The 24,067-nt window shown below is 37.9% G+C and overlaps 1 protein-coding gene and 1 pseudogene across 2 annotated transcripts in view; both read left to right on the forward strand.

Moving 5' to 3' along the window:
- SPIDR (scaffold protein involved in DNA repair) overlaps nucleotides 1–24,067 on the forward strand; it is a 390,408-nt gene that overhangs the window by 328,882 nt on the left and 37,459 nt on the right. For both annotated transcript variants that reach the window (XM_054595226.1, XM_054595227.1), the window contains 2 exons: nucleotides 6,727–6,867; nucleotides 23,201–23,288. In XM_054595226.1, the coding sequence (XP_054451201.1) occupies nucleotides 6,727–6,867; nucleotides 23,201–23,288 (229 nt within the window). The remainder of the gene's footprint in view (nucleotides 1–6,726; nucleotides 6,868–23,200; nucleotides 23,289–24,067) is intronic.
- Nucleotides 16,395–18,259, forward strand: LOC129088488 (eukaryotic translation initiation factor 2A-like; annotated as a pseudogene).

Consider the following 24,067-nt stretch of genomic DNA (forward strand, 5'->3'; position numbering starts at 1 on the left):
TTCCCAGTCAGGGCACATGCCTGGGTTGCGGGCCTGGTCCCCGTTTGGGAGCATGCAAGAGGCAACCTATCAATGTCTCCTTCCCTCTCTTTCTCCCTTCCTCCCCCTCTCTTTAAAAATAAACAAATAAAATCTTTTAAAAAAATAACAAACAGAACCATAGGCAATCTGGGCACACATCTAACAAATGTTGAAGAACTATGTGGCAGAAACTATGTCATAAAAATTGGCCTAAGTAACCTGCAAAGAAAAGACTGATGTATTTGTGCCAGATACTGTGCAGAACCCTTTATCACTTTAATTCTCACAGTAGCCCTCTAAATTAGGTTCCTATATTCCTATTTCGATGAGTGAATTCAAGCTCACTGTAGTTAGCAACTTTTTTAAGATCCCAGAGTTACTAATATGGTTCTGCCTCCCTGGGAAGTCATTTATGTTCCCTTGAATATGATGTAATTTATGGAAAACACATCTGGTGATTCAGGAGAAACAAGTTGATCATGGAGCTCTTTTCTGCTTAGACCTGTCACACTGGCACTGATTTTAGGAGATAGTACTTCACTAAGCAGGAAGCAGTGACAGGTGGGTGGAATTCTGTAAGTGCTGCTGATAAGCTAACTCTGGTTTGGACTGTTGAATGCCACAGTTCCAATCCAGCTGAACTAGTGAGGACAGTGACTACACCTCAGGCCAGCGCTGTTGTGTTCCTGCACCTTTGCTACGTGAGCAGAACAAGATGGGAGAGCTTGTGACTGGGCGTTAACAAAAGGAGTAGAAGGAGATCAGTAATAACTAATCTCTAGGGCAAAAGAATAAAAAACAGCACTCTTCTTTGGTTATTTGAGATACAGGCAAATGTCAGAGCAAATTTAAAGCAAAGGTATTAGCCAATTACTCACCTCTCCCTTCTCAATACAAGCAATCAGAAATTCTTTCTAGCTTCATAAAGCAGATTTTTAAGTTCATGTTGACAAACAATAATGCTTACAAAATAGTGTGGGTGAGATGCATCAGTATAGTCAGGCCTATATTAACTTTAAATGCATGGGAGTGGGTATAAGACTACCCTGGTTCTTCCCTCTTAGGGCCTGGGGCTTCGTCCTTAGGAAATGGAACCTGATCCCCATGAATCTGCCTCAGTCTGCATAATTAGACATGGAATAGTGAGGAGGTGAGAAGACCTTTGAAGAAAAACAGACATTGAAACACTTCCCTCCAAGAGGTCATGATGTGGAAATAGTCTATAGCAGTCATTTTCAAACTTTTATTGATGAGAGAGAGAGAGGGAAACATCGATGTGAAAAACGTCAAACAGTTTCCCCCTGTATATAAACCAATAGATAGAACTGGCAACCTAGGCATGTGCCCTGACTGGAAATCAAACCCACAACCTTTTGGGTTTATGGGATGATGCTCTGAGCCACTGGGCTAGGACCTTTGCCCATTTTTTAAATTGGATTGTTTTTATTTGTGGTTTGAAGTTGTGTGAGTTCTTAATAAATTTTGGATAACTCTTTATCAAATGTATTATTGACAAATACCTTCTTCCACTCAGTAGGCTGTCTTTTCATTTTGTTGATGGTTCCCTTTGCTATACCAAAACTTATTTGCTTGATATAGTCCCATTTGTTTTTTCTTTCTGTTGTTTCCCTTGCCTGAAGAAATGTATCAGAAAAATATTGCTTAAGAGAGATATAAGAGATTTTACTGCCTATGTATTCTTCTACACGTTCTATGGTTTTGAGTCTTACATTTAATCTTTAATCCATTTTTTAGTTTTTTCTTGTGTATGGTGTAAGAAGATGGTCTAGTTTCATATTTTTGTGGGTGTCTGTCCAATTTTCCCAACACCATTTATAGAATAGACTGTCTTTACCCCATTGTGTGTTTTTGGCTCCTTTATCATTTATTAATTTATCATATATATGTGGGTTTATTTCTGAACTCTGTTCTGTTCCATTGATCTGTGTGTATGTTTTTCTGCCAGTACCATGTTGTTTTGATTACTATAAGCTTGTAGGATAGTTTGATAACCTCCAGTTTTGTCCTTCTTCTTCAAGATTTCTGTGGCTACTCAGGTCATTTGTGGTTCCATGTAAATTTTTGGATTATTTGTCTTAGTTCTGTGTAATACACCATTGGTATTTTGAAATGAATTGCATTGAATCTATAGATTGCTTTGTATAGTATGGATATTTCTATAATGTTAACGCTTCCTATTCATGAGCAGGTATATACTTCTACTTATTTGTATCTTCTTCAATGTGTTATGTCTTGTTCTGTATCTTTAATATTTTCCAAGTACAAGTCTTTCACCTCCTTGGTTAAATTTATTCTTAGGCATTTTATTTTTATAGGCAGTTATAAATGGGATTGTTTTCTTAGTTACCCTTCCTGATAGATCATTATTGGTGTATAAAAATGCAACAAATTTCTGAATATTTATTTTGTATACTGCTACTTTACTGAATTCATTTACCAGCTCTTGTAGTTTACTGGTGGAATCTTTAGAGTTCTCTATATACAGTATCATTTTATCTGCAAATAATCACAGTTTTACCTCTTCCTTTTTAATTTGGATATCTTTTAAATTTTCTTCTTGTCTAATTGCTGTGGCTAAGATTTCCAGTGCTGTGCTGAATAAGAGTGGTGAAAGTGGACAGCCCTGTCTTGTTCCCGATCTTTAGGGAATGCTTTTAATTTTTCCTTACTGAGTATAACATAAGCTGTGGGTTTATCATCTGGCATTTATTATGTTGAGGTGTGTTCCCTCTATTCCCATTTTGCTGAGAGTTTTTATCATAAATGGGTGATAGATTTCATCAAATGTTTTTCTGCATCTGAGTACATGATCATTTTTTATTCTTCATTTTGTTCATGTTGTGTATTATATTAATTGATTTGCAGATATTGAACAAACTTTCATCCCAGTAGTAAATTCCCCTAGATCATGGTGTATGATATTTTCAGTGTATTCCTGAATTTGGTTTGCTAATATTTTATTGATTTTTGCATTTATGTTCATCGAGGATATTGGCCGGTAATTTTCTTTCTTTGTAATGTCTTTATCTGGTTTGGGAATCAGAATTATGCTGGCCTCATAAAATGATCTTGGGAGTGTTCCATCCTCTTGAATTTTTTAGAAGAGTTTGAGAAGGATTGGTATGAATTCATCTTTGAATGTTTGGTAGAATACACCTGTGTAGCCATCTGGTCCAAGATACTTGTTTTGGGGGAGGTTTTTTTTGTTTGTTTTATTACTGCTTTGATTTCATTGGTTGTAATCAGTCTTTTTAGATTTTCTGTTTCTTCTTGATTCAATCTTGAAAGATTGTATGTTTCTAGGAACTTATCCATTTCTTCCAGATTGTCCAATTTGTTGTTCATAGTATTTTCTTATACTTTTGCTTTATTTCTGTGGTATCAGTTGTCACTTCTCCTTTCATTTCTCTTTTTATTTATTTTGGTCCTCTTTTTTTCTTGATGAGTCTGCTTTAAGATTTGTCAATCTTGTTTATCTTTTCAAAGAATCAGCTCTTGGTTTTATTAATCTTTTGTATTGTTATTTAGACGCTGTTTTGTTTGTTTATGCTTTGATTCTTATTATTTTCTTCCTCCTACTCATTTTGGGCCTTGCTTATTTATTATTTTTAGTCCCTTTAGGAATAAGGTGAGATTGTTTATTTGAAATTTTTTTCTTGTTTCTTGAGGTAGTCCTATGTTGCTATGAATTTCCCCCTTAGCACTCTTAGGGGTGCTTTCACTGTGTCCCATAGATTTTAGGTTGTTGTGTTTTCATTTTCATTTTCCCAAGGTATCTTTTGATTTCTTCCTTATTTTAATGTTAATTCATACATTGTTTAATAACATGTTATGTATCCTCCACATGTTTATGTGTTTGTCAGATTTTTTTTTGTAATTAATTTCTAATTTCATACCATTGTGGTCACAGAAGATGCTTGATATGATTTCAGACTTCTTATGGTCCCCTATTATGATTGTATCATTGTCAGTCTTTTCTATATGTCCACCCATATTTGGTTTACATATTTAGTTACTCCTATGATGGGTGTTTACATTTTTATAAGAGTTATATCCCCCTGTTGGATTGACCCTTTTCTTATTATGTAGTGTCCTTATTTTACTCTTACTATATAGCCTTTGTTTTAAAGTCTGTTTTGTCTGATGAAAGTATTGCTGCTCCAAGGGTTTTGTTTTGTTTGTTTACATTTGTATTAAGTTTCTTTTCATCCCTTTAAATAAGTCTTTGTGTGTCTTTCGATCTGAGGTGGGTCTATTGTAGACAGCATATAATGGTGAGGGAAAAAGTAGGTTTACCATTTTGAGTGTGGGAAACACAGAGTTTATTCTTGTATTATTTATTAATTATTGTATTATATATTTGTAGTATTTATTATTATATTTATTATTTTGTATCCTTTTTATGATTTATCTTTTAGGTAATGATGGCTAGTAATTTAAACTACTTTTTCCCCATCGTATATATATGTGTTTTGTTTTCTTAGCAATTCAGTTACTCTATGGTTTTTGACTGGATAATTTAACCCATCTACATTTAAAGTGATTATTAATAGGTATGAATTTATTGCCATTTTGTTCTTTATAATTATGTTCCTCTTTTTTATTCTGTCTTCTTAAAAAACTCCCTTTAACATTTTTTATAATACTGGTTTAGTGGTAGTGAACTTCTTTAGCTTTTTCTTGTCTAGGAAGCCCTTCAATTTTTTTTTTTTCAATTTTGAATGATAGCCTCGCTGGGTAGAGGTGTCTTGATTGTACATCTGTCCTTTTCATTACTTTGAATATTTTATGCCAATCCCTTCTGGCCTGAAATGTTTCCACTGAGAAATCAGCTGACAGTTTTATGGGCTCTCCCTTGTAACTAACTGTCTCTCTCTTGCTGCTTTTAAGATTCTCTCTTTGTCTTTAAACTTTGCCATTTTAATTATGATGTGTCTTTATGTGGCCATCTTTGGGTTCATCTTGCTTGGTACTCTGTGTGCTTCCTAGAATTGTGTGTCTATGTTTTTTCTCCATATCAGGTAAGTTTTCAGTCATTATTTTTTCAAATAGGTTCTCAATTTTTTGCTGTATTCTTCTAGTACCACTCTAATGCAGATGTTGTTAAAATTTTTATTGTCTCATAGGTTCCCTTTTCTTTTAAATTTTCTGATTGGATCTCTTCTAGCTTCTCTATCAGTTCGCTGACTTGATCCTCTGCTTCATCTAATCTGTTATTAATTCCTTTTTTTTTTTTTAGGTTTTTATTTGAACACTTGTTTTTTTTTAATTAATTAATTTATTTTTTCAAATACATTTGTCTCTGCCTACCGCCCACCACTTTCCCTTGCCCCCTCCCTCCCTCAACTCTTCCCCTTTGGTTTTGTCTATGAGTCCTTGCTATATGTTCCTTGACTTTCCCTTTCCCTTCCTTTTCCCCCGCCCCTCCTCCTTCCTTCCCTCTTGTGTCTGTTGGTTTCTTTTCCTTTCAGTGTTGCTGTTATTAATTCCTTATAAAATATTTTTCATTTTAGATGTTGCCTTATAATTTCTAACTGGTTCCGTAAATATTTCAAGTGTACAGTTCTATAATACATCATCTGTATATTGCATTGTGCTCAACACCCAAAGTATAGTCTCTTTCCATTACCTTATATTTGACTTCTTTTATTCTCTTCATCTTGCCCCACCCTCTGCTAAGCACAATATTGTTGTCTGTATCTATGAGTTTTTTTGTTTGTTACTTGTTTTATATCCCATATATGTGTGAAATTATATGGTTCTTGTCCTTTTCTGTCTTACGTATTTCACATAGATTCTCTTGCAAACTACAAGGGCCCTGTGGATATGGGAAGTTTAATAAGAAAGCCTAGACTACTACCCTTTTGTCAAGACAATGTTTAATGTTCATAGCTTCAGATTTAGCTTTTCTTTATTCATTCTTTGTCACCTGTTCTTTTCCAACATGCACTTTTTAATATAGCCTTTTATTTAAAATAGTTTTCTTCCTCACAGTCTATTCGGTGATATTATATACTGAATTTTTTTTTAGGCTTCAGGAAATGTTTTCTGAGAATGTGTTATTTTGTGGTAAATAAGACTTCATATACCTGAATTATGAAGTGAGAGGATTGGAAATTCGGTCATATATAGGTTTTTGTAACTACTGCCCTTTGAACTTAAAAATTAGGGGGCATCTCATCATGTCACTGTATACCTATCAGGACTTTGTCATTGCCAGCCAGGACACTGGTTTTTATTCTGTTGGGATATGCATGTTTGTAAATCCCACCTTCTCAGAGAAAACCACTTATTATTTTTCTCAGCATAATGTTACATTGAAGCTTTTCTCAGTGTTGAATGCCCAAGCAAAATATTAGCTGTTATGGAAGACAATGGAAGCAGATGCTCTTTCTGGGAAACAGTAATATATTTGATTTGAAAGGATGACCTTCCTTGTCATCCTTTTCAACCTCATTTGGCTTTAGGTTTATAGCAAAAGAGTATTCTATCTCCTATATTTTGCAGATAGTGATCAAACACCCACATGTACAAATCTAAAAAAGTACATGTTGAATTCAACTTCATTTATCTTGGTTCATCCATTTAGGAAGATAACTACAATGGATTTCTAGAGAAATCCTGATTTTTGTATTGAATCAAAAACTATCTCCTAAAAGAACAAATTTGAATGCTTTTTTGTAGAGCCTGCCTCCTCGTACAAGATGCCTATGGAATGTTCAGTGAAGTGCACTTAGAGGGCACCATCTTTAAGGACAGACAGTTGGAAGGGAAATCCTGCAGCCTAGCGGGAATGAAAGTTCTACAGAAAGCCATCAGAGGAAGGTGAGGACACATTCTAATAGTATCCTATTTGCTACAATGGCTGGTTCTTTCTTTTCTTTTCCTTTTTTTTTTTTTTAATTTTATTTATTTATTTTTAGAGAGAGGGGAAGGGAGAAAGAGGAGAGAAACATCAATGTGTGACAGAAACATTGAGCAGTTGCCTCTCACACACACACCAGCTGGGGACCAGCCCCACAACCCCACAACTCCACAACCCAAGCATGGGCCCTGACCAGGAATCGAACCGGCAGCCCTTCACTTTGCGGGACAGTGCCCAACCAACTGAGCCCCACCAGTCGGGTTGCTGGTTCTTTAATTAATCTTTTATCTCTAATTTTATTTTGAAAGACAATAAACTAAGATCTTAGAGTTTGCCTATAAAACAAAGCCAGGGTTGAGTGGGGCCCATAAAGTACCTCTGGAGAGGGAGGGGAATGATAATTGACAACAAAAATAATTATGCAGATTTAGTTCAAATTTTATTACAATTAAGAAGATTTTATAATGTTATATGTGTATTTTAATGCTAAAGATTTGTTTTCTGTATGTTTTCCTAGTTCTAACAATAAGGCAGCTTTATATGAGTTTATGTAAATGAAATTTTGTGAAGAGGCATCTTATAAGCTAAACTCTTACATTGTTGCATATTTTTATTTCTATAAAGCTTTATTCTCTGTCAAGTTTCATGGTCCTCAGCCTAAAATGCTGTTTTGGATAGGCAGAGGTGAAATACCACATAAAGATGGCCCACACTGTGGCTGGTATATCTCCAATAATCATCTTAATCCTATCATACAGAGAATTAGTGTAAACCATGAATTGGGGATTTTCTCGATCTTCTAACCTCTCTTTCCTCAAATAGTGTATTACTGTAACTCTCTTGATGTTAATGTTTTGTTTAATTATAGTAACATCTGAGCTCATAAGAGTATCTGAGGGAGATATTCTGATTTTGAAGCAGTTATAGATAGCATCTGTCAGTGGTTTATATAATGACCACTCTGGCCATCATTCTAAATTGTGAGCATGTCCTGAGCGTTTCTCCTGACTGACCTCTACAGTCAGCTTTCCCACAGCCCTCAGCTCAGTTTCACCTGTCTTTCCTGCATCTCTGCAGACAAGTGATGGCTCTGCCCATGAGCTTGTTTTTTGAAAGACATGTATTTCATAGACAGATCCCCTATAAGCACTGTGTAGATACAAGAATATTTTATTGATCCATGTAGAATTATTTGTAATAAATGTTTTCTTTTGTTTATAAAAGGGTAACTATATTATAATGTAATGACCTTATAGATTAGGGCAGGGGGGCTGTACCCAGATATTTGGAAAATATACTAGGCATGTGAAAAGCTTCATTGGGTTCTATGAACTGTATCTTTATTAAGGCTGAACCTCATTTTAGTCCTCAGAATCTTAAGTATCTGAAAAGCGGTATTTTTTACCGTAAGTGTAGTTGGCACTGCCTTGGCATTGGCCTGACAACATTAATCCTATCAGGGCCATTTAGGAATTTGTCTTCCTTGATGAACTATACACATGAGCCTCCCACCTGAGCACACCAGGACACCAGTAGGCTCCTCAAGGCAGGCTAGCCTTGCCATGGGGCCGCAGCATTGCTCCAGCTGCCAGGTTTCCTGGTGTGCTACAGGCCAAAGGGAGGCTGTTCTGCCCCAGGAGACACACTTCTTGCTGGAGACTGCAGGGCATAACTTCTTTTGGAAATACTACAGCCAGACTGGAATTCAGGGATCTTGGACTCTATAAATTTCATGTACTTTTATCAGTATGTGTAGCTAATAACATTTAATCTAGTTTTCGTCCGGAACACTGGACGTTTTACTCCTGTCTACAACATGACCATGGAAAATGCACTAAGTAGTTCAAATTCATTTATGAACAAACTTTTGGAAGCCACTCCTTTTTCAAGTTGGTGACCAAGTATCTGATCATTTTTGTTAGCTTGGGATTAATTCCTTTATCTTACACATTTAATATTATTTTGGCATGCAGTCATCCAAATAAATATTCAGATTGTCTTTTTGTTCTTTTGGAGATTTTATTTTTTCAAAGCAAATTATTAAATAGTTTTGGTATGCTGGGTGTTATCATTGCCTATTAGTGATGTCATCCATTGTCAGTCAGTCATCCATCCATGGCCCAGTAAACACAAATCGTCTTTCTTTTTTTTCCAAATTACTGTGTTTCTTAGCAACTCTCATAAACTTTAAACAAAATATACTTTTCAAAAACCTTAATAAAATACACTTCCAAAAAGCAAGCTAAAATGATTAATTTTAATTATATAATCCCAATATCTAATACAGAAAATAATTTTTTTGCCAGTTGGAAAATACTTGTATGTTTAGACTGAGTTATGGAGTCTTTTAGATCTTGGCTACCAACTTTCATCTGGTTATAGTGACAGAAGATCACTGCTCCCTACAGTGGCTTTGAAATGGACTGATGACCTCAGAGCTGTTCAGTCAGACCAACATGCTATGAGACCACTCTACACAGAGCACCACTCTGTCTACCTGCCTTGTTTGGGAAAGCTCACAGAAAAACAACCATCATGTCTTTTGTGTTTCTCTGATATATTTTCAAAGTTAAATATTTATACTGACTGGTTAAAGTAAGAATAGTCAAAAAAAATAGCCCTGTATTTAAAGGAAAAAACTGTTATTTTCAACACAACCCTTCAGCATGCTTGCTCAGCAGGATGTGGAGCTGTGCCTGTGCTTTCCCCGCTCCAAAGCACTCCCTGCTATTGACTCAGGGACTGCTTGTAAGGCGTTTCCCAACCTTTGTCCTCCCAAGAGGCCTGTGCAGCAGTTTAGTAGGTCAGACCAGCTGAAAAGTAAGAGTCTGTTGGTGTCATTCTATGTATGAACTTTATCTTTTTATTACTGATTATTATATTATTTTATTTTTATATGATAAGGCAATACTAGGGGGGAGGCGGAGAGAAATATGTTAACCCTCTACACACAAAATACAGCTAGCAAAATTCTTTTGTGAGGGCATTCAAAATCCTGCATGTATTTATGTCCCAAGTTATTAAAACAAAACTACTAATCTCTGTGTCTAAAATATTATTAATTTATAGGTATTATTTTACTTAGATCTCTTGAATGAATGGCCGTTTTAGAGTAATGTATTAGAGAGAACTTTATTGCAGCACGTAGTCAGTAGTGACTATACACAGATGGCTCAATCTGAGTGTTGAGAATGACAAGGAAATAGTAGATACCATCTTTGGCTCTGAATTGCATCCCTTAGAAAAGAGAACCAGGCAGTCACAAGTAGTAGAGCAGTTGATGCTTTAAGTGACTAGATCTTAACTGGCTTATCTCATAAGGTTTCATGAAAGGAGTGAATACAAAGGCTATAAACATCTTGATCTGGCAGAAGGAAAAGTTCTCTTCAAACTGGTAAAATGTTACCTGTGAAGACATAAAAGTAGGATTAAGAAAGATGTATGCAAAAGGGGAAGAAAAAGGCAATTCCCTTATTTATTCTGTAAGTATTTAGTGTCTCTGAGAGCTATGCCCATGGTTAGTTGCTGCAAGATTCAGCTTTGTGTTGGTTTGGGGGACTTATTCTAGACCAGAATATACTGAGGTATAAAGTCAGCTAGATACAACTGATAAAGCCTAAAGTCCTATAACTAGAGATTGTACATTGATCCAAGAAAAAGGTAGGGTCATTAAGAGTTTTTGAGAGAAGAAAAGGGTTAATAAATATGAAAATGAGCCCTGACCAGGTGACTCAGTTGGTTAGAGCATTGCCCCCATACACCAAAAGTTCATGGGTCTGATTCCCAGTCAGGGCACAAACTTAGGTTGCAGGTTCGATCCTTGGTTGGGGCATGTACGGAAGGCAGCTGATCAGTGTCTGTATCTGTCTCCCTCTCTCTCTCTCTGCCTCTCTTCCTCTCTCTCTCTAAAATCAATAAAAGCATATTCTTGGGAAAGGATTTTTCAAAAACCTTAAAGAAAATGAAGTCAAAATTATCCTACTGTTATAGCTATAATAGATTTGACATAAGGGAGAGATGGGGCAGGGTTAGAAGTATAGAAACTTCTGCAGCAATTGAGGGAAGAAGAACCAAGGACCAGTTACCAGTTGATTTTGAATTTCTGATACCCATAGGCAGCTCTAGTGAGAGGTGTGGCAAATGCCAAGAATATAAAATAGACCACTTCCTCCAAGAGGTCACAGACTAGCAGAAGAGCCCAGGAGGACACCCAGAAAGGTACCAGCGAGCAAGTGTCTAATACAGAGAACTGTGGACTGGTAACAGCCACCTTTGAGGGAGGCTCAGAGGGTGGGGTAAGATTTAGGAGTCCTGGAACAGGAAAGGCCTGGGATAGTGACCTAGAATGAGGAAAAGGAGGACAGCCTCCATTGTCTAAACATTCACTCACCTCTCTTGAGAAAGTATGACCATAAGGAGAGCACTGCTGCCTGAGTAGTTTTGATAAAGGGGTTGGGCATTTGGGAGCGGGTGCATTTTAGAGACTGATGCAATAAATGGTTATTGTTTAAATATAAGCTTTTGTTTTCAGGGTAACAAACAAAATACGGATAAATTTTTTACTAGAAGCCAAACTTAGCATGCTCAAAAACTGACCTAAAGGTCAGGAAAACAAAGTCCCTTAGATGTCCTCATCCCAATCCCTAGCCACTATACTTGTGGCCCTTTGTCCCACCACTCTAGCAGCCTCCGTTTCCTGGACCTTATTTAAGTCCCACCTTTCCCTCACAGGCCATCTTTAGTGCTCCTGCATTCAGGCTCCTGGCACCTTCTCCTGGCACTGCCTCCTCTGTCTCCTGCGGCAGTCCCTGCTGGATGGCCCCCTTCCCTTCTCCACCAGGGCACCCAGTGTCGTAGTGCTGCTAACGTTGATGCCCATGCCCAGGGCTGTGAGGGATTCCCAGCAGAGAGGAACATTGTAATGCAAATAAGGGTGACACCACAGGCTTAAGTTTGAATGTGTACATTTTTTCTTTCTGTAATTATTCAAACATTAACACTTGTACAAGGAGCTTTGGGATGGCTCCCCGCACATGTGCCATGTACCCAGCTGCTCAGCTCTGAGTCATACTGATTTACTGACATACAGACTTTGTTTCGATCATTGTGGCAACCCTTTGCATGGTGCAGACAATCAGTAAATGTTGACATCAGTGAGGATGCCTAGTGGCCAGTATTTCAGCCCTGCCTGCTGATCATTAGGCTCTTAAAGGCAGGAGCTTTTTCTTGTTTACCTTGATATTTCTTGAATATAGACTCTGCTCTCACCCCCATCTTACAGAAGAGGGACTGAAACAGAGGTGAGGGTGATTGGCCCAGGGTCACACAGCAGGCCACGGGTCAAGCTCTGGCGTGACTCTGGGTAGTGGGTACCAGGGTGTTCAGTCTCCTGTGGAGATTTCCACTTTCCCTCCAGTTCGGTGTGGCTTAGAGTAGAGTGCACAGAAGTCCAGTAGAAGCAAATTGTTAGGAAGTGTTCATCATAAGTCAAGTGGACTGGGTTAGGGTTATCATTTCAGATGCTCCTTTAACAGGAAATATAGAGTGGTGAGAGCTCTCCTTGGGTAAGAAACTTCAGTAGTAATTTCCTTCCTTTGATTTTTTTTCTCTTTACAAAAGGGCCACCTTTTCAAAGAGCCACATACTTCCCTTGGGGTTGAAGGTACAGAATCGTTTTGCTAATTGCTGTGGTTGGAAACCCCCTTTTGAAATTGACATTCTTAAGAATTCCTTTATGATTTTGAATAAAGAAATTGATCCTGATAGGTTCAGCCACTTTTCTGCAAGAATACAATGTCACTGAAAGAGAATGTACTAAATCATAAAACCAAGAATGTGCAAAGAAACAAAAGGAAGTTCCCCCTAAGAGAGCACCATGCTATTAATTCAAGCCCTTAATCAGTTTAGTATGTACATTTTGTGTTTTCCCTATGAGTTTTATTGTTTTCTTTCTGCCAGTGTTTCTTAATATTACTGTTTTGACTCAAAATTAAATCTTTTTCCTGTCTTTTAACAGGAGGATATAGGGTTTTTTTGGTCTCTTTAACAACTGTATAAGGGAACTTATAAAAGTAAAACAGTACATGAAATATAAATAAGCAGCTCTTTACAAGATTGTATTATCCCCTCTTCTAATAATTAATACTTGAACATCAACTTTTCTTGGTTGTTAATACTGCATTGGCCAAAGAGTTCATTAGGTTTTTAGGTAAAAATAAAAGACACATTTTTCATTTTGACCAATAACTTTATTGAACAGTGCATACACCATTTTGTTCCACTACCTTCTGCCTTCTTTCAGGCAACTTCATAATTCCATCTTTCAAAAACGTTTTATCTTTTTGAGCAAAGAATCAGTCCTGGTACCTTTTGCAGTCTTCCAGGGAATTAAAATTTTTTCCATTAAGAGAATTTTGTAAAGACTGAAATAAATGGAAATCCGAAGGTGTGATGTCTGGTGAATACAGTAGATGAATCAGAACTTCCCAGCCAAGCTGTAACAGTTTTTGCCTGATTATCAAAGAAACATGTGGTCCTGACGGAAGATTATTCATTTTCTGTTGACTAATTTTGGATGCTTTTCATCAAGTACTGCTTTCAGTTGATCTGATTGGGAGGAATATTTGGTTTTCCAGAAGAAGCTCATGATAGAGGACTCTCTTCAAATCCCACCATATACACAGCATCACCTTTGGATGAAGACTGGCCTTTGGTGTGGTTGTTTCATTTCACTTGCCCCACGATTTCTCCCATTCCACATTATTGTAAAGTAGCCACTTTTCATTGCCCCTCACAACAGAATGTTGTCATTACAGTTAAGTAGAGAATCACATGTAGAAATATGGTCAAGGTTTTTCTCACTTAACGTGGAATCCAGACATCAAAGTGACTAACATAACGAAGCTGGTGCAAATGATTTTCAGCACTTGATTTGGATATTTTGAATATGCTGGTTATCCCCTGCATGGTATAATGTTGATTGTTCCCGATTAATGTGTTGATTTGATCTCTATCAGCTTCAACTGGTCTACCTGACCTGGAGCATCACCCAGCGAGAAATCTCCAACACAAAACTTCGCAAACCACTTTTGACACGTTCAATCAGTCACAGCACCTTCTCCATGCACTGTACAAATCTTTTTTTTTTTTTTGCATTTCAGTTGCATTTTTACCTTTCCTGAAATAATAAAGCATAATATGGCAGAAGTGTTGTTTATTTTCTTCCATCTTCAATAGTAAAATGGCTGTACAAAAGTTCACCAATTTTAATAAGTTTTTTTACATGCACATTGATATGACAGCTGTCACAACACACTCTAATAAAATTGTTTCAAATGAAGTGAAAGCCAACTAAGTGGTACTAGAGCCATCTTATGGAAAAACCTAAGAAACTTTTTTGCAAAACCAATGCTATATATGTTGGCTTTCTGTTTTGATGTGTTTTCCTCTTAACATCACTTTTTACAGGATTTTTTTGTGTATCTGTACTGCCCACACCCCCCTATTTTGCTGTTATGGTGTTCTCTAGTTTGAGGTTAACCAAATGGAAACTGCTAATAGTGGAAAGAGTCTTAATTTCAAATCAGGAGACCTAGATTGTATTTCTCTCTGTGCTACTAGTACCAGTAGATATGGCCCCTGATTTATCTGAAAATGAAAGCACTACATTAAATAACCTCTTAAAGAGTCTCTTAAGTTTGAGGTTATTCCTTTCCCTTTCACAGTTAGGATGGTGGGCTTTTATTTTTAGTTTTGTACACAGATATTTTTTCCGTTTGAACATATTTTTCTTAAAGGAACTTATTTTTAAAAAATTTTCTTACAGACAAACTTGCAAACATGCCATCTGTCTGCTAGGTGTGTAACATATACCTTTGAATAAGCATAATAAACATCGTCGATGTAAGGAACATCCAAACCTGTGGAGATCTTTAATAAGAGTTTATTTGAGCCAAACCAATCACATATGCCAGGGAGCAAGATTCCATATGCTTTGGAGAGTAACAGTTTTACAGCTTCTTTTATGCATTTCAGATTAAGGAGGGAACAAAAAGATTACATGGAAGTGGAAGAATCACACTCTCTTGAGTGTGATTATGGCTTATTTAAAAGGTATATTAACCTAGATGCACAGGAACATGGAAAGGGCTTGCTTAAGACGAGGATAAGCCTTGTACTAGAAAGTAATAAGCCTGGGGCGGGACCACCCATCATGACCAGCCCAGTTAGCAATTTATGATCAGAGAACTCTGTGAGGTTACTTTCTTTTCCATAGAACCCTTATTTTTCTGTCCACAACATAATTGACGTATCTCCTTGTAAGTTCTTATAATAAAATAATGGGTTCTAATAATCTAGATTGTGGCTTTTTTTTGTAACATAGAGCATTTTGGAAGGTAAAAACAAGCTCTACAGAAATTTCTTTGGAAAAATCACATTTTAGGAAGATGAAGTTTTCCTGTTATTTTCCTAGTTACTGTTTGCTTCATCACTTTATATTTCTGAGTTTTTGTTGTTACTATGAACTGAAAGTTATTTTTATTAGTGATGCTAATCAAAGATTAATAGAGATCATAACTTCTATTTTTCTTTTAGAGAAAGAGTATTTTTTGAAATTTGAGGTGTTAGTCCCAAGTCAGGCAGATCATGATTACAATGATGATTGAAGACTTCAACTGTTCATTCATTTCTTTATGTATTTGGTTGATTAGCTTCAAATCTGCTTACTGGTACATGAGATTAACTGCAACACCATGCTGGGCATACATGTTATGTGTTACACACAACATAACCTGTCAGAGCAAATATTGTTTTATTCGTTCAACAGATGAAGAACTAAAGCAAATATTCATCAATATTGACTACTTTGCTCTAAACCCACTTTTAAGTGGCTACAGCAAATTTTGCTTCTATTATGCCATCTAAAGTGGGGTAGGGAGACTCGGGGTGGGTGGTTCGTGCCCAATGCTTGATTAGGAAACAATCCCTTCCCTTCTGTTACTCTGTGGCTGGGATAGAGTGGGGGTGGAGACAAGGCATGAGAACCTCCCTATGGCCAGCTGCTTGCAATAAGACAGGCTCAGCAATGCCAGTTTCAGAACTGGATGCCAACTTTGCCTCCTGCCCAGGTAGTGTGTGGAAAAGGCCCTGCATGCACTACTGTCTTCCCATCACTGTATCTTTCTCCCTGAAGCCATCCATGCACTGGTGCAAGTCAAGTTATTAATTAGGTTGGAGCCAGTCACTTGGTAAAGGGTATTTTGTGTTTATTCTTCATTAGTTGATATGCCAATGTAAATTATTTAGACAGGACTAACAGGTTCAGTCTTCAAGAAAATATATAAAGGGAGGTTACTGGGTATGTGCATTTTGATAATAGAATATATTGTAAGGAGGAATTTTTTTAAGTATCACTGTACACTTGTAATACTGTTTGGGGGGAAAAAATTGTATTGCTCTTTCTGGGAGAACATAGCACCCACCACCCATGCTGCTCCTGAGAGTTTGAGGATCAGAAGAACTTTACATGGTGAATGGACCACCACATTTTACAGAAAACAGTGTTTCCAAGAGAATCTGGGGAAAATTGCAAAGTCTGTATTTTTAGTAAGGATGGGAACTTTTTTCCCTAGGGTAACAGAGAAAAAATAAATATTATCAATATTACTAACAAGGGACTGCTACCTTCCTTTGACCTCTCAAAGGCAATTTGCCTTGAGTTCTTGCCAAAAAAAAAACTGTCCCGGTAATGTGGCAGTCTTACACCACTTCTAAAGGTGGCATAGCTGGGATTGCCAACCTACAACTTGGTGATGTAAAAACTGAGATGGGTTTGAAATCTTTCACCCAGGAAAAAATTGCAAAATTAATGCCCATCCCGAGATAAAGATGAAACTATCTGTGCCTGAAATGTTAACAGTGAAGTTCACTTTTTTAAAAACAATTTCAAACAATTACAAATACATTGCATTTGCAAAAAGGTTGATTTTGCGTTAACACCTGGACCCTAATCACGCAAGGTGGACTGTCTATGTACACCTTCATTTATTAGATTATATCAGTACCCCAACATTGATGGACCTCATGCAGCTTTAGCCAATGGAAGTTTCTCTAAGGCAGATACAGTTACAATGCTATGGAATAAAAAGGTTTCTGCTGTGTTGGTAATAGCTAGTACAGAAGTTGACAAGGCCGGAGCTTCCTGCTCTATGGGGAACAAACACTGTACTACATTGCAACAGATGGAGATAGTGCAGTTACCCAAAAGAAGTCTCATTTATGATGTTGTTTGGAATTCTAGTTCTACTGAGTTTTGTGCTGTTTATGGTTTTATGCCTGCCAAAGTGACAATTTTCAACTTGAAATGTAATTCTGTGTTTGAGTTTGGATCTCATCCTCATTATGCAGCCTGCTGTAGACCTCATGGATGTATATTAGTACTAGCTGGATTAGGAAGTCTGATGGGACAAGTGGAAGTATGGGATATTAAAAATGACAAGCTTATTTCTAAACCAGCAACCTCTGATCCTACATATTTTGCTTGGTGCCCAAATAGTGAGCATATTTTAACAGCCACGTGTGTTCCCAGGATATATGTTAATAATGGGTACAAGATTTAGCATTATACTAGCTCTGTGTTGCACAAGTATCATGTGTCATCAAATGCAAAATTGTCAGGTTTCTTGGCAGCCATTTTTATATGGAATATTTCCAGGGAAAAAAAAAACACAAACAGTTCCAAGTGATATACCCAGTTAAGAACCTAAAGCTATAACAGCTTATCTATTCCCAACCTTAAGAAATAAGCCAATCACCAATTCCTAACTTCACAAGGAGAAACCACTTCGGAATATGAAACCACAACCAGGAAATGATAAGCCGTTATCAAAAACAGCCCTTAAAAATCAAAGGAAATATGAGGCTAAGAACTACAAAGCAGGAAGCACGAAGTGACAAGAGTTCACATTTAGCACCTACTCCTGCCCTGCAGTGCTCAGCACAAATACTATCTCTGTCAACTTCTGGAGAACCTGAGATAGACCAAAAAAATCAAGAAACTAAAGGTGGAATTGGGCAAAGAGGGGGGAAGTTAGGACGGAAAGAGACTTGGGGGCAATGGGTGCATAATGCAGTGTGCAAGTGATGTTTTATTGAGTTGTGCACTTGAAATCTATATGGTTTTGCAAACCAGTGTCACCCCAATAAGTTCAAAAAAGAAAAAACTGAAAGCAACCAACCAACTGGAAGAACACATAGAAACTGGAAAACAGTAGGAAAAAAAGACAGTTGGAGAAAATTCAAAAAGAGAAAGCCCTTCTCCAGGTACTGGAATATTTGGAATTGAGTATTTAAAGATTCATAGAAAGCAAGTTGATTACTAGAAACCAGGACAACCAAATCTTCCGTGAAGTTCATTGGTGTATATGGAATATCCATCTGCCCACATTTAATGTTCATCTGTAATTTTAACTACCCAAGATTCTGCATATGTGTGAAATTATTTAATAATGCTTATTAAATTGATTTTTGCATCCTGCATTCTATATCATGTCCACATATTATAACAAAGAGACACATGAATTTTCTAGCTAAGTTTGACAGATTGAAAGACAAATATTTTTTAGTAGGGAACAGCATTTACCATATAAATGAATAGAGATATATGCTAAATTTTTTAAAAAAGAGTTTTTATCTATGAATAAATATGGGCTGATAGATTTTGTATGGAATTGTGGGTGTTCCTGCTTCTCCACTTTTGAAATATTAACTACCATGTGGGACATGAGAAAAGACCAAGAACTGTTTGCAAAGTTCCAGAACATGTTGCAGGAGTTCCTTATTTCCCATGCAACTGAGTGTATGCGTAATTTCCTGCTCAAGCAGAACAGTGTGCAAAGAATTTGTTTTATACAAAGTTGGGCTAGTTAATACTTTTACATCCCAAATCTTGAGGAAAGAGTTGAGATTAGGAAGGATGTTTCTAAATATAACTAGCAACTAGCATATATCCTGTAAAATGTGAAGAATTCCAGAGTTACATATTTATATAAATTTAATCAGTGATTTAAAAGAATTGTACAAGAGGCTTTATTTCAAATATGTGTTTAATTTCCTTTTTTCAGTTTCTCCAACTATCTACAATTTGAAATGATTTTTCATGAAATTCCATGAACTAGCCTTGAGAAATGTTTAGTATAATGTCCCACATCTATAAGTTATTTGTGGAATATTCTTAGCAGAGGCTAGTCTCTGGGATCAGAATGACTGATCTGATGCCCTCTCTGTCTATATGACCTTGGGAAAAGCACATCTGTGCACAGGTGGCTAGACGGCTGCTTGGGATTTGCATACAGGTGCTGAGGTGTGGACCCAACAAGTGGTACATTTTAGTGAATGTAATCATCCCAGCAGTATTAATGAAAATCTGTTTTACAGTATATGTTCTGTTTTGCAATATTTTGCATCATCACAACAGAAGATTTAAATCTGAAATCATTTCTCGAAATTTAGCCATCAATCAGGACAGCCTGTTCTGAAAACTGTCCATGACTTTATACAGATGTTTATGTGAACTCAGATGAAAGTGTTGTATTTTTCTTAGTATTCCATACCATGTTCTCCTTAGCTTCCATAATGTTGAGCGTCAGCACATGGTCTTTCTGAAGAGCTCTTATGCAAGGGCGGCCTGTCCAGAACCATAGACTCACTCCCCTGGGACTGCAGAGGTGATTCAAGCAGCAGCATGCGAGGCTCACCTGGGGCATTGGTGGCACACACATAGTGGAAACATGGACCTAATGCCCCACATCCTGCCTGTCTTGAATGAGGAAAAGGAAGAGCAGGCATTCCAAAATAAAGGTTTTGAGGATTGTCTAGCTTTTCCCTGGCCTCTCTTTGTACCTTTCTCCCAGCCCTCACACTGCTCCCTGGGTCCTGTGTAAGCTTCCCAGTAAAGATGACACCATTACTATTTGATTGCAGAAGTCCCCAGCTTTTCGTTTCCTGGAAACTTTGAGATGTGTTTGGGTGAGAACTGCTAGGAAAAAGAAGAAAGATAATGTTTGTAGCAAAATCATTAAGCAGAGCTGAGGTTGTATTTCTGATCAGGGTTAGATGTCTCCTTGTAGAGACCACTGTGTTAATTATATTTATTTAATAACAACTTTATTGAGATATAATTTATATCCCATAGAATTTACCCTTTTTAAAGTATACAGTTCATTGGTTTTTCATATTCACAAAATTGTGCAACCATCACCATCTAATTCCAGAGCATTTTTATGAGCCCATAAAGAAACCCCATTTCCATTAGGCCCTGAAAACACTTAACTTGCTTTCTGCCTCATGCATATACTAAACATTTCATGGAAATAGAAACATACAACCTGTGGCCTTTTGTGCTTGGCTTCTTTCACTCAGCATCATGTTTTCAGGGTTCATCTGTGTTGCGGCCTGTGTCAGTACTTCATTCCTGTTTACAAGCTGCCTGATACTCCATTATACCAGGTTTATTTATCCACTCATCAGTTGATAGACTTGGGTGGTTTCTACTTTCTGGTTATCATGAGAAACACTGCTGTGAACATTCATATATAATTTTTGCATGAACCATAATTTTCCAGTTTCTTGAGTAGGACTGTGGGATCACTGCCAAACTTTTCCAAAGTGACTGCCCCATTTATCATCTTATCAGCAATGATACATTTTAATCATTGATTATCTAATCTTGTTATGGTCTCATGGTTTCCTTGCCTCCTATCAATTTGTCAGTGATCTCCTGGGGCATTTGGTAATGTCTGCTCATGTAAACCAAACCTCTGAGGGAAATGCATTTCAGTATTAAGGTAAAAGTGTAATTCATTCACCACTGTCTTCTGTGTGTATGAGGGTGACAAGAATAAATATTATGTGACATAAACTACCTTCTGGAAGACATTCTTTTTTTCTTCTTAAATTATGTCTAAACTCTATTTCTAACTAGAATAGAGTGTGGGATTAATTAAATGAACAAGTGAGATTAGGCAAAAGAAAATCTGTTAGAAGCCATGGATTTCTAAAAGAAAAATGAAAGCTTATGAAAAATTCCCAAATGAAAGTCTTGAGAGACAACTTGCTATGTAGGAGGTGCTAAGGTAGTGTATGGCTTCACTATGCAGTACTGGAAAGTGAGACTGGGAGAGGTATTGGGTGGCCCTGGTAGCACAGACCTGCACACCTTCACTCTTTCATCCAAGAGTTAAGCACCTCTTTAGTGCCACACCCTCATCTGGGTGTGAAGGAATCCCTGGAGAACAGCCACAGAGCCTGGTCTCAAGAGGTTGCCATTCTTCCGAGGATACAAGTGACGGTAACCAAGCAATCCGACTTCACATGGCAGGCCCTAGGAAGAGAGGATGAGGTGGAGTTTTGCCGTAGGCAGGAGCAACTTCAGACTGACAGTAAAGACCCTGTGGTCCTGGAGGGATGTCATCAGAGTGGATTCCAACACAATGTGAGCTGTTGGGCCCAGCTTGGCACGCAATGCCGTGAGCCACTACTACCCCCAGTCCTACCCCAGCAGCAGATTATCCTCATGAATAAATAGCCCACCAAATGATGAGAGCACTGCCCTGGTTGCATAGTTCAGTTGGTTATACCATTGCCCCGATACGCCATGCATGCAGGGTTCAATCCCTGGTCAGGGCTCATGCAAGAATCAACTAGTGAGTGCATCAATAAGTGGAACAACAAATCAGTTTTTCTCTTCTGTCCTCTCCTTTCTCTCTCTCTAAAATCAATAAATTTAAAACTTCAAAAATCATGAAAAAGCACTATGTAACCCTGAAGATAATTGGTAATCTCTCAGAAGAGAAAAGGCTGGGAAAGGGAGGTAGTGAATCTTTCTTTATGCTGCATTCACTTTGGGTCTAGGAGATGTGTACTGCTGGTTTAACAATTCCTTCTCCTCTTGGAGCATTTTCACCTGTACCAAATAAAAGTAGTTATGGTTAGAAAGGTGAGCTGTGCAATGTGACTTACACTCTTGCCTTTCTTTAAAGAGAAGGGTTACATTTTTCCAGTTCCCTGTCCCCTATCATCTGTAACGTAATAATTCATTGTATTACTGCTGACTGTTCTCTCTTCTTCTTTAAGAAAAATTCTTAAAATTTTTCTATGATTTCTTTGATTCTCTAGTCTCACTTTTTTTCTCTCCAGACCCCCATTCCACTGTAGCCTTCCCTCAGCCTAATCAAGAAACACCTTGGGGATAAGCCCAGCGTCCCCAGATGTATGTGCAGACACCCCCCCACCCCCTACCCCCAACCCCAGCAGTCCCAGCACCAACTCACCAGGACAGACCAAGGCACTCTGGCCATGAGGACATGCTCAGCTGTTCTTCAGCGCAGCTCTCCCAGGGCTCTCCTATTACCTTTCTCACTTTCAGGATCTCCAAGGGTGCTCTGATGTCCCTGTAGCGAACAGTATGTAACTTTCACCCAGATGATACCTGTCTTGAGGAAGTTTTAAAATGTCAATAGTTCTTGCAGGGTTTTTTCAGCCTCTCGCTCCTCGTAGTAGCCCCGAGAACCTCTGTGCTCTCCCATGACATGGTGTGTGCGTAGCATGGACACTTTGTAGGGCAGGTGGGGACACTGCCTTGCCAGCCTTGCCAGCCTTGCCATGGGCAGTGGAGGGCGTGTGGTGGCTGCAAAGCCTCTGAAGAAATACTTTTTATCCCTCTGAGTCTAAACTACTCTATGTTGCTAGAAAGTATGACCTTGAGCAAGTCAATTAACTTGCTATGATTTTTATCCACATAAATAAGGTTATCATGAAACTTAAACGTAATACGTGTAAAAAGCCCAAAAGTCTTTGGCCCATAATAAAGTACTAAGTAATCATTAGTAGCTATTGTTACTCTTATATCTGGATTTTCAAAAGTTAATACTTTTCTAGAAAAGAGGATTTCTTGCTTTTCTAGGATTTCTAGGGTGATTTTGAACACATAAATATTTTTTCATACTTATATATATCCTATATAACCATTGCAATGGCCCTATATTTCATTGTGCTGATGTGTTATAATTTAATGAACAATCTCCTTCCTGCTCTTGTGAGTCAGGTTTGAAGATCTGTTTGTCTGGGTGTGTGCCACTGTCTTTTCCATCCGAATTGCCACTTACTCTGAATGGTGGCTCCTTGGTATTAGGGCTGGTGTCTGTTAAGTAGATCTGCCTGTGACCAACTCATTGGCCAGGTACTTAATTGATGTTTAGTGATGAATACCTTTGACAGCATCTTCTCTTTTTCCAGGGCAATGGGGCTTTTCAGTTTGATTGATACTCTGTGGCCTCCAGCGATGCCTGTGAAAGCACCTGGCCACGACCAGGCCTGTGAAGAGGTAAGCTTGGCATTTGAAGAACTCTCCCCAGTCACCACCAGGTGTGCCAGACGCTGCACCAAGTGCTACCTCTGCAGTCCACATCCCTGGGAAGCCCAGGTCCAGGGAGCATGAGCCAGGACTGAGATTCAGACCCACTCACATTCTGAAGTCCAAGCTCTAGTTGCTTTCCTTGTTGTGCTGCAGTGTATCCTTCTTGCAGTTAATTTATGGTGGTGTTTTTAAACCACAGTCATTAGGGTCAACAGTTAAGGTGTTAACCTAATACTAAACAAGACATAGGGCACCGACCCCTGACCCCCCACAACAGCTTCCAGTTACCAATTAGAGCAGAAACTCATATAACCTAATAAATAGAATTCATCGTTATTTGCACAGCCACCAGGCTAGCGAGGAACTTCCATTTTCCTGACTCATCAAATTGTTTATGGTAGTTGTTCACAAGTAGCAAAATTGACTGATTAAATTGTGTCCCCTCTTCTCCATCCTGAGCCTTATCCACCAAGCTGGCCAGTACTGCCTTGGGGGTTGTCTTAATTGTGTAGTAGCTGACTTCTAAGCAAATGCTAAGACTATGACTCTATACTGGGCTAGACAGACCAGCAAAATCATTGTCCAAAATGCCCATTTCCAATTTAAAAAAAGCTGTGGCACATTTACACAAGTGGAATACTATTCAGCCATAAAAAAGAAGGAGCTCTTACTCTTTGTGACAGCATGGATGGACCTGGAGAGTATTGTACTAAGTGAAATAAGCCAGTCAGAGGAAGACACATACA

This window comes from Pteronotus mesoamericanus, unplaced genomic scaffold, assembly GCF_021234165.1.
Source record: "Pteronotus mesoamericanus isolate MK-2021 breed Mesoamerican mustached bat unplaced genomic scaffold, CSHL_Meso_final scaffold_54, whole genome shotgun sequence".
Lineage (NCBI taxonomy): Eukaryota > Metazoa > Chordata > Mammalia > Chiroptera > Mormoopidae > Pteronotus > Pteronotus mesoamericanus.